We start from the raw sequence: 14,249 nt of genomic DNA, 5'->3' as shown, positions 1-14,249 counted from the left end.
GTTTCTTATCGGATGTACCAAACACATAGCCTTCAAAAATGAGGAACCTTTTACTTTGTAAGCAGCAAAATGATGGAAAAAGGGAGAAAGACAGAGGTAGGCAGGTGGGAGAGTACCATCATCCTCCAGACTCCCCAAACGCCTGCGATGCTATGCAGACTCGGCTGACACAGGGAGTTGGAGACTCACTCCTGGCCCCTTAGAGGGGTGGCATAGCCCCAAGGACTGGATCTGCTTCCCATCACTGGCAGGACTAGCAGGCTGGAATTCTGAGCACAGCCAGGTATTTGAATTTTGTATTTAACACTGCAGATCCCATTTTCTGCATTCCAAATGAAGCAGTTAAGAAAATATATTTAAATGATTAAAATTAGGATAAAAGCATGGGATCCCATATTGAGCCTTTAAAATAAAATTCATTTATTATTACTTGAAGGAGTTACAGAGTGGACAAGACAGAGAAAGAGAGAAATCCACTCGCTGGTTCATTCCCCAAATGACCACAATGGTCAGAGCTAAGCCAGTCCAAAACTGGGAGCCAGGAGCTTTTTCTGGGTCTCCCCTATGGGCGCAGGAGCTCAAGGGCTTGGGCCATCCTCTGCTGCTTTTGCAGGACGGAAGCAGGGAGCTGAATGCAAAGTGCAGTAGCCAGGACACGAACTGGTACATACATGGAATGCCAGAATCACAGCAGAGGTGTAGCGTGCTGCACCACTGCACTGGCCCAGCCTTTTGAGTCATTATTTTGCTGGTTTGAGCTTCACTTTCATTATCAGTAAAATAAAATAAATGTCTGCCATGAGTAGAAGATCATTTTTTTTAAAAAAATAAAGCAATAAAATAAATGGGTAAAAATGTTCATTGGGGCTGGTGTGGCAGTACAGGTGATCAAACAACACTGCATCGCACATTTTTAAATTAACATTCATCCAAGAAACACACATCATAAATACCCTCCCTACTCATTTAAATTTCAGAAATTGTGTTCTAATTTTTCTGCATGTGTGTCAACCTACTTATGTGATCATGTGTATGGTGATCCTACTGCTGTGTCATTTTCAAAGCTCCCACTCTAAGGATAGCATCAGTCACGCGGTAGCTACGCAAGTAACACACCCATCAAGTATTTCTCATACACACATACACACACACACGGAATAACAAAATATAAGACTATGGGACATTGTATCTATTGTAGCTTCCTTATATCATTTCATAATGAGTTCCAGCTATCAAATAGCTATTATATATACATATATATATTATGATAATATATTTTTGTGATAATAATGTATCCGAATTGTCTTTCTTCTGGGGTTGATAGTGTGGCATGCATTAAGCCACAGCCTGTAATGGCAGCGTTCCAACGGAGTCCAAGTTCAAGTCCTAACCGCTGCACTTTCCATTCTGTTCCTTGTCAATGCACCTGGGAAAAGCAGAAGGTTCCAAGGGCTGGAGCCGTGTTATCTACAGGGAATACCAAGATGTCGCTCCTGGTTTAGGCCTGGCCTAGCTCATGTTTTGGCAGCAGTCTGGGAAATGAACCAGCGGATGAAAGATCTCACTGTCTCTCCATCTCTCTCTTTGTCCCTCCCTCTCTCTATATAATTCTGCCTTTCAATAAATTAGCAACTTTTAAACATATTTGTTTATTTCCATTGGAAAGTCAGATAGATAGAGGAGATCTTCCATCCACTGATTCATGCCCAAATTGGCCACAACAGCTGGAGCTGAGTCAATCCAAAACCAGGAGCCAGTAGCCTCTTCTGGGTCTCTCACATGGATACAGAGTCCCAAGGCTTTGAACCATCCTCTACTGCTTTCCCAGGCCACAAGCAGGGAGCTGGATGGGAAATGGAGCTGCTAGAATTAGAACCAGCACCCATATGGGAGCCCTGCATGTGCAAGGCAAGTCTTTAGCTGTTAGGCTACTGTGCTGGGTCCAACAGTTTTTTTTTTTTTTAAGGAATCGTTTATTTCTCTTTAGACACCCATATGCAGTATTTCTGGGATGTGCTAATAACTTCAGAGGTGACATCAAGTGGATTTTTGGTCAGTTTGCAGAAATGGCTCATATTCTACTATAGCTTTCCTGCAGTCTAGGGGTCACTTAAAATGATGCATGCCTGTCCAGATCCATGGCTTTCACTGAAAACTTAAACAATAGACAATGTTTGTTGTTACAGATCCCGTATTTTATGTCACAGTAAGTAAATGCTATTGGAGGAAGCAATTTACCAGAAAGTCATTTGAAGGATTCTTCCTCAGAACCTAACAGGAACAGTAATTCAGAATCCTATCTCCTCCGGCAAGGATGATCTACTCGAGTTCTTCGGAAAGGTGAAAAGTCTTTTATCACAAACTAAAATTTTTCAGAGACTAATTTGTGGAAAGGGAGCACCTTTCTGTGACCCTAATTTTTAAAGCACCTACAGAGGAAATAATTCCCACTGTCTGGAAGATTTTAACTGATGAAACCAGCCCCAGGTCCTTCGTGCTACATTCTACAACAAAGAAGTGCAGCATAGGGAAAGGAGCTAAGCAATGAGCATTCCAGTAAACACAGCTTTACCAGAGACACCCACACAGCATGCCTCACGTGGAACAGAAGCACGCCAGGACACACCGAGTTCCCAGGTCCTGTGGACTTGGAATCACTCTAACGCCACCAGCTACTGTTTCCGGAAAACAAATCCAGAAAGCAACATTCCTCAATCACGAGATAATACTGACGTTACTTTAAATAAGATGTTGATCATGGGAAAAGATTCCCCTAGATCTTCCCTATAGTATCACCACACAGACTTTGCTAAGCAAACTACACTCTCCAGCAGGCACTAATAAAACCAGTAAAATTAGCAAAACTAAAAATAACAAGTGGTTTAGGTGGTACAGAACTGGAACTGGGGTCCAAGTGACTTTAAAGAATTCAACCTCAATAATCTTAGGTAAACAGTATCTTTTTATTTTTTAATTTAATTTTTTACTTATATAAAGAGAACAAATTTCCTGTTTTTATTTACACAGTTTTGTGGACATAACATTGCATTATACTTTGTACTCCACCTTCCCTGACGTCCACCCTCCCTACTCCCGCCTGCCTCCTTTTTTCTTTCTTGCATCCTTTTAGCTCAATTACTATGTACTTGTTTTGACCCTCAGCCACCTGCTCTCCTTTCTGCAGTTTGAGCTCCCCCTCCTCTCTCTTCCTTCCAAAGCTGAGTCTCTTCTTTGGCAAAGGACTGTTCCTGCAGGCTTGTATTCCCTGCCAGCCTTACTTTCTCCATTCACTAACAAGTCCAGAAAACAGTTCCAAATGTTTATTTTCAGAGACTGATAGCACTAATAGTCATGGGTACTGGCATTTTTAGAAAGACTTGAAGTCTTTCAAGCCAAAACACAAACACATATATGTTTATACATTGAAATGAGCCCATATGCATTAAACAACATATTTTGCTTTTACTACTTGGCAATCTCAATTACAAATAAACATGATGTATATTACTTCCTCTTGAACAAGCGATAAAGCAAATATCTAACTTTTCAGAAATCATTAACAAAATTTTTATATTAGCAAATATTGAGTAACACCTGGAAAATAACGCTTCTCTTAAACTTATCACAGAGACACATACTGAGGAGACTGAAAACATGAACAGAACGGTCTAGCTAGACGTTGCCTAGTAATATTCTTAAGAATAAACAATTCGAGACATATCACAGCTCTTTCCGTATAATCTGAGCTGAGGGCGAGAACACAAAATCAGAAAGCTAAATAAGAATGCAGCTAAGTATGTAACAGAACCAAGATCTATATTGTAGTAGAAATAAAGAACCACGTCATTGTGATGATTTGCTAGCAACGGCATTGGTCATGAGGACGTGCACCACGGCAATTCGGGGTGCTCTCTCATTTACACTCATGTTCAGTTAAGAAAACCTGGCACGAGGCATCTTCTCAAGTACTCAGGTAAGGCAGTTTCTCACGCATGAACACTCACTGTTGCGAAGTCTGTAAATTAGGTGGCATGTGTTCTTATGTCCAGACAGTATATAAAAGCTTCCGACTCCTTTCCCTTATCAAGTCGCCCACTTTACCTGAAGTACTCGTGGAGATCATTTGTGCCCACTTGAAATGCTGAAATGTCGGACACAGAAACAACGCACTGCTCCACAGTGCTTTTTAAATACAAAAGGTTTCATCACAACTATTTAATGTCTTGCCTGGGAAATTATTCTAAACCAGAAGACAAGTCTAACTCAATTGATAAGCTTCTTGACATACATTCATCATTTTATGACAATGTCCTGTCCAACCATCAATGTTACATATGTGTATATTATGTTTTTAGTGATCGTGACAGACTCATAGTTATTTTCTGGTTTTGTTACTTTTATTTAAAATAACATACGTTCTAAACAATGTTCATAAAGCAAAATGCGACAGCTAGCATGTATTTTTGAGCTGTACCACAAAAAATCAGAACAAAAAATCTGTGTGAATACTTCAGTTAAAATTACTTCTTGCTGTTTATCGTATAACCTCCAGTGATCTCTGTTTTCTCTAGGTGCAGTTGAATCACCCTGGTCACTCATCCACTCATTGCTGAAGAATAACAGTGCCACCCATTTCCCAGGAGGGAAGATGAGCTTGAATGAATTCACCTCAAGTTTGTGGTACCCTGCCTCACTCAGGGCATTGTCAATGACGACGACAGAGGTGTAATTATACCTGAAAACAGTCACCGCTACCCTGAACCGTTTCAGTGAGGCTCATCTCTCCAAGAAACAATGCAAGAGCATGGACATTTTATAAAATAATTAATTCAAAATAACAACATATTGATTGGATGGATAGATTCAGACCGATAAGAACAACCAAAGCTACCCAGAATCGTGTGTATGCCTGTAACCAGACACCTGAAACCTGCGCTGAACCAAAGCAGGATTTGCTTGAGTTTTCACAGGAGAGGAAATGAGCACAGTTCACCTTCCCCATCACGAGCATGAGCATGATTCTTACTTTAGCAAATAATTTTGAAAATCAGAAAACCAGAAAGACGAGAGGAGAGAGCAATCATCCATGTGAATTTAAGTTATTCCCAAAATAACTGTCTATTTTATTCCATATCTCCGCATTATTAAGCATCTCCTAATTCCCCGCCTTTTCCCTTCCTCAGTAATTTCTTTCAAATGTTTCCTAGGCTGCGTCACGTTCTACTGACTAACTACAACTGTCAAAGGTTAGCTGAAACATATATGAGGGGAACAACGTGAGGGAAACACAGCAAACGAATGAAATAATTTTGAAGTTTCATAAAACAAACATGGGAACAATGCTGCTACATCCTGGATCCCTGTGGAGGTGCTAGCTGTTTCTCTGACCACTGTTTTGGCATCACCAGGGCATAAGCCACAACAGAGAGCTACTGGGGGCAGTTTCGCCCATGGAGGCCCTGGGTAGACTCCACATGTCTTTCAATTCTGCCTTGAGCAAGGCTGTGCTCAGTTGCCCACAGTCCCTTTTCTAAAGGAAAGACAACACTATTCCCTTGGGTTTTCACAATAAATGGCAACAGAATAACTGAACCACTGACTTTCAACGTATAGCTTTAAATACAAAACATAACATATTTAAAAATTCAATTCACAGCAAAGTGTACGTGACAGGGAGGAAGTACATGTTATCAGAACATATTCTCAGAACTGAAATATCAGAAGAGGCAAAGATGCTTTCCACGTAGGATGTTCTCTATACCTCTGTATTATCCACATTTGGGCTTCGGTAGTAGACAGTTTTCTTTATTCTGTTAATTTTTTGAAAAAACTAACAGGTAGGGTTGGGGCTATGGAGTAGCATGCTAAGTCTCCTTCCACCAGGCATTCATGGCAGATACCCTTCTGGTCCAGTTCCCCACTAATGGCCTGGAAAAGCAGCTGAGGATGACCCACACGAGATCTGGAAGCAGCTCCTGGCTCCTAGCTTTGTGTTGGCTCCATCCCGGCCACTGGGCCATTTCATGAGTGAACCACTGGATGAAAGGTATTCTCATATTCTCTCTCTCTCCCTCTCCTCCCCTGCTCTATCTATAACTCTGCCTTTAATAAAAATAAATCTCAAAAAACTAACATGAACACAAGCGGTCATCACTTAGCATTGTCTTTTGTATTACAGGTTCTATGCCTATCTGTGCTTTATACTGCGTAGGACATGCATTCAATGGAAATGCCAATAATATAAAGATTGCTTTCTATCTTGCTGTAATTCACAAAAGAAATGAAAGATATAATATCATGAATCTGTCAAAGGAGACTGCTTGACTGGAAAAACTCATGTACACACAATGGGTACTGCAGACCGCTGAGTCAGCTGTGTCCAGGCAAGAACTGCCACTGGCATCCCTTCTTCTGCTGCTATTGAAAGAATTCTTAACCTCACTAGGAGTGAATACAGCACAAATCAAGACAGTCTTGTAAGCTGTAAAATTCCCTGCAGTGCTACTGATATAAACTGAAATATAACTTTTCAGAACTGTGAGAAAGAACTCTCCATCGCTCCCTCCCTCCCTCTCCATCTCCTCCTCCCTCTCCATCTCCTCCTCCCCTCCATCCCCTCCTCCCTCTCCCTTCTGCCCCTCTCCTTCTCACACTCTGCCATGTAACTGATGTGATAACATGTGGATATGAATTGCTACTAAAACTCTGCTAATAACCAAAACAAAACCTGAGCTCAACCTTAAAACAGACAATCCCTGATCTGTACATTCACACGTGTGCCTGAGAGAAAACTCTGAGGATGATTTTTTTTAAATGGTTATATTCATGATCTTTGGATCTAAGGGAATGAAAATGCAAGCCTTATACATATGTCCATGCCATTAGAAGTAACTGCCAATATTTCTCTTATACTATTCCTACTGAAAAGCTTACTAAAGTCAAACTGATTTCAAGTGTTCATGACTTAGTTTAGGATAAATGCACACAGCACGCAGTGGAGAAGCAGATGAAATAACCAGTGATTGGCAGCCAGAGCCATATGGCATGATGGGAACGTTCCAGAACCAATTCACTATGATGGCTGCATCATTTAGCAAATGTATTAACACTTTATTATATACTTGAGTGAATTTTATCACATACAATAATGCTGGGGGACATTTAGCCATAGAGATGCCACTTAGAATGCCAACATCCAATGGATGGGCCTAATTTGAGCCCCGGCTCCTCTAATTCTGATCCAGCCTTCTGTGAATGCGTGGTCTAGGCAGCAGCCAGAGATCTGTAAAGCACCTGGATCTCCATGTCCAGGGAGGACCCATGGTTGAGTTTCTCCATTCGCTCTAGGCTTTAGGCTCCAGCCTGAGCTCACTCTGACTACTGTGGGCATTTGGTGAATGAGCCAGGGGATAGAAAAGCTTTCTCTACCTGTTTGCCTTTCAAATAAAACAATGAATTTTTATAAAAGTTCAATAAACTTATGTAAAAATGAACATGCCAAATAAGTAATATCAGACGCAAAAATATATCACGCCATAAAACACTTTCCTTAACTTGTACATTTATTTTTGGTATTTTTCCCCTGAATGTCTAGTTTTGGTTTACTCTCTTTTGGTTACACTGATGCTCCCACCTTGCAAACATCCGCCTTAACGCTTCCTCTCCAATCAAACACTGTTACACCATCTGGCAGAAAGAGCCATCTCCTCTGTTCTGCTTAAACACTAAGGCAACAAGAAGAAAATGCTGAGCACACCATAGGCCTGGTTGTTCTCATATGCCCCAAACCTTTAGTGCACTGCATTTTCTAGTCTTCTGGGTCTGGACTGAGTCAACAGTAGGAACGCTTCTATTAAGAGCCGAACATAACAAGAAATTCTAAGGTGAATTCCAAATTCAGAATCTCCTGTTAGCAAGTGGCTTAAAGTCATTTTTAAATCTAGATTCTAAAGCTATTCGCAACATATCCTTTAAAAATTCTATGAAATGTCGAAATGTAAAACCAGAAGAAACAGAAGTCATTCAGGCTGAAAAGGTTAAAATAACTTGAAGGTTGGATGAAAAATCGCAGGGCCCATGGCACACTTCTTTATGAATTCATGCATGAAAAGTTACTTTCAGATAACCAGAAGCTAGATGTCAGCAAGCTACTGTGGAGAGGTCAGCTGCCTGAAACTGCAGGTTAGTTAATGTTTAAGTGTGAAACAGAGGGCAGCTGGTAGTCTTGCGTGAGATGTGAAGTTCAGAAGAGGTTGAATAATGTTGCCAATACTTGAACAAACCATCCAGTAGAATAATGATTAAAAAAGGACTGTGTGGACAATCTGGACTTTATTTCATGTGTACTAAAATATCCACATGAATGACATAGAATGTCCCTCCTTTTATTGGATATCTAATGCTAATTAGAGACATTAAGGCAAGATTATGCACAAGAGCTAGCAGTAACCTTTCTACATTTACTGATAATGCTCCTAAAAGACATATCGAAACTTTGACATAGTTCCATTTCCGCTTTTAAATGAAAGAAAACCCAGGACAACTTGTAGAAAATGTGATATCCATTATAGTTTCAATTCAAACATAGCTATCTACTTAAACTGTTCATATCATTGTTACTGATATCACTACACAATAATAAAAACTGTTAGCATTATTCTCAGGCAGCAGTTGGCATGTCAGTGTGAACAAGTTCATCAGAAAGCAGGCAAAGTTCCATAACTTTCACATTATCTCTTGTGAGTTTATAAGACAGAACTGAGTATTTTTTTCCTGAGAGTCACAAACATTTACTTTGGACTAGAGTGAATATGGTATACTTAATAGTTCAAATATAAGGAAAATCTTATCTCTATGGAGCATTAACCACAGATATGGCAACTAAATGACAACTCTTATTTGGGAAATCACCAGTGGGGCTTACAAAAATGATTTACTAGGGGTGCTTCAAGTATTTTTACTCCATAGATTTCCCGATTTATGCATGCATTCCATGCAGTTCAGTGGCTCCAGATAATCCATTATAAATATTTCATAATGATTATAAGATTAAGAGCTTATTCTGGGAGCCATTAATAATATCACTGAAAGGATTAAAACAATTTCAATGAAAATCATACCAAGACCAAAGAGCAGGGAAGTCAATGGTTTAGCAACATTTTTAAGCGAAAATTTAATAAGAGAAACAGAACCTCCTTCTCAGCTCAAGCCCCCAGATAGACACAGCAGAATCCTGTAAATCCTACGTTTGGCGGAAATAAACAAAAAGAATTCTGGGTTTGAGCCCACTACACACTCATTAAAGGAAAACCACTCCTAAGCAATCATTGCATTACCAGCTACAACAAAAAGAGGGTTCTCACAGTAACGGCACGGCCATCCGCACGGCTGAAGGTAGATCCACTATGCAGCACCGAGAGACACACAACAGCCACAAAATGCAACCACAACATGTCAAATGGCAGCCCGCGTGTTAAAATCTGACTTGGACATCTTCCCACTTTAGCATAAGCCATCACGTGAGTAACGAGCTAAAGCCCTCAGTCAGTCAGAGTCCAGCCATCCCTGCAGTGTTTTATCCCAGGAACTTCAATGACCAAAAACCTTGCACTTCATAAATCAGTAATAATTTATGCAACAGAAGCTAATAAAACCTAAGATACTAACAATTTCTTAATTACATGTAAAATCATACCAGAAGTTTAAGCACCAAGAAGATAAAAGCTGATAAATAATGAAAGTTGGCTTAGATACGAGGAAGGCAATCTTTGAGATTCACTGTTTTTGTTTTTAGACTTCAATTTCTTTAACGTTACATGTGCTATATTTTTCCTCATACTTCAAGAACTACTTAAATAATAGATGGAAAGGAAATGCCTGAATAGAGACCTTAATGAAAACACTGGCTTACTCAATTAAGAAAATTAAATTCATTTGGCAAATATTTTATTGAATTACTTAAAAACATTTTGTGATGAGGAAGTCAAAAAGTATGAAAGCCTGTAGTAAATTAGTGATTTCACAAATGATTACTGAGAGAGCAAAAAACTAAAGATATTGAAGAGATACTTTATACACAGTTAATTAATCGAGAAATTATGATCTGAATTAATGGTATGGAGTTCTGCTGGCCTTTTAGAATCACAGAACATTTTTTTAAAATACAATGACATTGTGTATCTTCCTGTATTTCCATTTTGTAATATTTTGGATAGTGTAAATGAACTGAATTGACTAATTATTTTCACATACCAGACATGAAATGTATTCTTTCTGCATGGTTTCCCATAGGGTCAACAGTTGGCATTACAAAGCCATACCACCTTTGGTCAACAGTTTTCACTACCCTTTGATTAATGATCATTCACATTTAGCAGCAGTTCAATTTTCTCCCTTTTTTTGTCCTTTGGCTGGTTGGAAATGATAGCAATCAATTATGAAATTTCTGGAGACGGCTGCTTTTGAAAATTTTGAAAAAAAATGCTTAGTTTCTTATCATAGGCAGATTAGACCATGAAACCTAGTAAGTATTGTAATAAATGTTCATGAGTTGCAATCTCTTACTACTATTTTGATGATGTGGGGGAGGGTCATGTCCTGCAAAAGCACTTCAGATTATCCCCATGCTGATTATGTCGCACACTCACAGGATAAAATTTGATAGTAGGTGCAATAAGAGAGAGAGAGAAAGAGAAAGATCGTACCTTTGAGACATAATCTTATAGGCATCTGGCAGATAACACCGGATGTTCTCCATCTGCGCAGGGTCAGAATCACAGATTTTGTCATCTGTCCTCCCGTAGTTGGCACTTTCGATCATGATGACGTCCGTTCCTGGGCAGCGGAGCTCGATGGGGTAGCTCTCACAGGAGAGCTCTCTGCGCACCACGGCCATGGGGATCGGGGCTCGGCTGAAGGCTGCCATGGGAGGGAGAAACGGAAATCAGCCTTTGCAATGGAAAGGGACATCACGGAAAAACTAACCACAAACACGCGGTAACAGACACAGCTTTACCTGACAGAGAATACTCCTCATTTCAGTAGCCTTACAGGCTTTCTTAAAAATAACCACAACAATTGTTCCTTAATGATTCATCTGCTTTACTTGAAGGTCAGAGTAACAGAGAAAAGCAGGGGGAGGTCTCCCATCTTCTGTTTCATTCCCTGGATGGTTGTAAAGACCAGGCTCAAGTCAGGAGTCAGGAGCATCATCCAGGAAGCCCACATGGTGGCCAGTGGGCTTCATTTTGCTGCTTTACTCAGCAGTTAGCTGGGAGCTGGGTGGGAAGTGGAGCAGCTGGGCCACGCCGCTGTTCATACAGGATGCCTGTCACGCCCAGCAGTGCTACCCACTACGCCAAAGTACCAGTTCCTGATAATTATTTCTTGAAATTGCCTAGCGGCTGAAGTCTTCGTCTTTCATGCACCTGGATCCCACAAAGGGACCAGTTCATATCATGGCTGCTCCACTTCCCATCCTGCTGCCTGCTTGTGGCCTGGGAAAGCAATGGAGCACAAAGCCTTGGAACCTGCACCCATGTGGCTGACCTTAACCGGGTTCCTGACTCCCAACTGCAATTAGGCTCTTAATTGGCTCAGCTCCAGCCAGTGTGGTCATTTGTGGAGTGAACCAGCAGATGGAACATCTTTCTCTCTGTCTCTGCTTCTCTATATGAATCTGCCTTTCCATTAAAAATAAATAAATCTTTAAAAATTAGCCATAAGCAGGAGCCACATTAATTTTAAGTTGTGTCCGTTAGTCAACAGTTTGATAGGATATTCTCATATTTGACACTGACATTTTGAAATGTGCATTTACATTGTTTGTGAAATAAAATATACCTGTATTTCATTTAGAAATTGGACATTTGTTAAAACATGAAGTGAGGCCTGGTGTGGTAGTCTAGTGGCTAAAAGTCCTTGCCTTGCACATGCCACCGGGATCCCACAAGGGGATAGGTTCATGTCCCAGTGGCCCTATTTCCCATCCAGCTCCCTGCTTGTGGCCTGGAAAAGCAATGGCGGGTGGCCCAAAGCCTTTGAACCCTACACCCAGTTGGGATCAGAGTAACAGAGAAAAGCAGGGGGAGGGAGAAGCAACTCCAGGCTCTTAGCTTTGGATGAACTCAGCTCCAGCCATTGTGGCCGCGTGGGGAGTGAATCAGTAAACAGAAGATCTTCCTCTCTGTCTCTCTTCCTCTTTATAAGTCTGACTCTTCAATGATAACAAAGTTTTAATAACAGAAGTAAAATAAAAATAAAACATTACGTCATTTTAACACTAAAATCCTACTTTCGTTGATAAGGTACCCTCCCCAGTGTGTGTGGATTGTACTTTCATTGTGCCTTTCTCCCAGTCTGTAGATTTTTAAACATCATCATTGAAGAGCAGAAGTTTGAGTATTTTGCGCATTCAGAGTCTTGAAATTATCAGAGCTGCTTTCTTCATGTTCACAAAGGGCCAGAATTCTCGGCATGTTTTATTCTTGTGTGTTTCTTTTGTATATTACTTTATCTAAGTAAACTCTGGCAAGTTTCTCCTGACAACTTCTTAATGTTGTCATAGCCATTTGAAGCCACACACACACGCTGGAATGACTTCCAAATACTAAATTCATCTGACTAGATCATGTTGACTTAACCAGTCAATTAACTTAAGAAAAACAATTTAACAAAGAAACAGCAAATAAGCAAATTATAACTCCAAAACATTTGTCTGACTAAGAGGACAATCTGGCTGATTAAACTCATCAGCCAATTATGTGAAACATTGATAGACCTTAATGTGGGTCTTCACTGTCAAAGACATGACTTAGAACCCAACATCAGGCAGTCATTCACTAGTTTCAGCAAAAACCACTCTCAATCTCCTCTCTTTTTCTGAGATATCACACATCTGGGAGTACCCCTCATGCATTTCTCTTTCCTTCTCCTGGGATTCTCTCCCCTACAATTACACTGTTTGGTGATATCTGACATCATGTGCTGTAAGTTCTGGAAGGACTCATGAGCGATAACCAGGGAAGGGGCCTCAGGACACTACAAGCTGGTGACCCAACAGGATGACTTCTGTCAGAGCCAAGGATGGGGTCAAAGACTTGCCAGTGAAACCCTCAGGCATTACAGTAGGAGCTTCAGAAACAGAAACGCTACTCGAGGCACGGGATTACAGCACAGGAGCTGTGGATCAGAAATCAAAACACAGATGTCTGAAGACACAGGTAGTCAGTTAATCGGCTCAAGGCATAGCACATATAATTCATTAGAATATGTTACAGTTCAGATGTTAAGGTAATCCCTGAAGATTGTCAACAGTCAGTTGGAGTCACAGATCTATATGCAGGAGCAGGATATAGGCTAAAGCCACAGCACACAGGTAGCTTAAGGGTGCCCACACAGTAAAGAGCAGAATGAACCAACAATGAGAAATGCAAACTCTCCCAAAAGCTCACATAAAATGCGCATTATATTAAAAAAACTTCCAGAAAGAGTTTTACTTAATTCATTTGTGAGGGAGGGAGAGAATGGTTGGAGCTCCCATTCCCTGCTTTATTCCTGCAATTGCCAGGCTAAGCTGGGTTTTAAACCAGCTCCCAGAAAGTCACTCCAGGTCTCTTGCAGGCGTGAACCACAGCCTCCCAGGGACTTCTTCAGCAGGAAGTGGTACACAGGAACAGAAGCAAAGATCAAATCGGGATATCTTGATACAGAATGCACTAAGTAGAAGTTAAGGCTTCATTCCATTTTCCCATCAACTTGGAAGTATTCCTGTATCAGTGGACAGTAACGACTTGGAGAAACATATTACTTAGTCACTAGACAGATAAATTTAACAAAGAGCACAGCATTATCTACGTGTTCATGAAAGATTCTGAATGTGTGGACTAAGTGATCTGTCAGTGTACCAAGCAAAAGGAATTTATACAGTTACACAGCATTGCATCAAACACGTCCAAATCTCACCCAAGGCCAGCCTTGAGTATCCTGTCCAAATCTGGTGTTCACAGATTATTCCACATACTCGGAAATCCAGTCAAGAAATAACACCATGGCCCTATCTCCAACTGGCAGAAACTGCAATCTTCCACACCACTTTATTTGTTGTGATTATAAAAGCACTGGAAAACTCCTTACTTTAAAAAAATTATCTCCTTCTCGCTTTGTTCTCTGCAAATATTACATATTTCAAAAACCTGAAACTGTATGAAGGAACCTTTTTATAACAGAGGAATGAAGAAAATGCAAATTAA

General features: G+C 40.4%; 1 protein-coding gene across 24 annotated transcripts in view; it reads right to left on the bottom strand.

The window, feature by feature from the left end:
* ADGRL3 (adhesion G protein-coupled receptor L3) overlaps positions 1 to 14,249 on the bottom strand; it is a 472,380-nt gene that overhangs the window by 393,947 nt on the left and 64,184 nt on the right. For 10 of the 24 annotated variants that reach the window (XM_040966524.1, XM_040966523.1, XM_040966526.1 and 7 more), the window contains exon 1: positions 10,704 to 10,912. In XM_040966524.1, the coding sequence (XP_040822458.1) occupies positions 10,704 to 10,894 (191 nt within the window). In that variant the 5' untranslated portion in view covers positions 10,895 to 10,912. Of the gene's footprint in view, positions 1 to 10,703; positions 10,918 to 14,249 lie in introns of those variants that run through there. The other 14 variants (XM_040966536.1, XM_040966532.1, XM_040966537.1 and 11 more) reach the window with 3 other exon arrangements.

This window comes from Ochotona curzoniae, unplaced genomic scaffold, assembly GCF_017591425.1.
Source record: "Ochotona curzoniae isolate NIBS_2020 unplaced genomic scaffold, NIBS_Ocur_1.0 scaffold_4506, whole genome shotgun sequence".
NCBI lineage: Eukaryota > Metazoa > Chordata > Mammalia > Lagomorpha > Ochotonidae > Ochotona > Ochotona curzoniae.
Note: the sequence above shows the minus strand (reverse complement) of the source record. Positions and strands in the feature narration are given on the sequence as shown.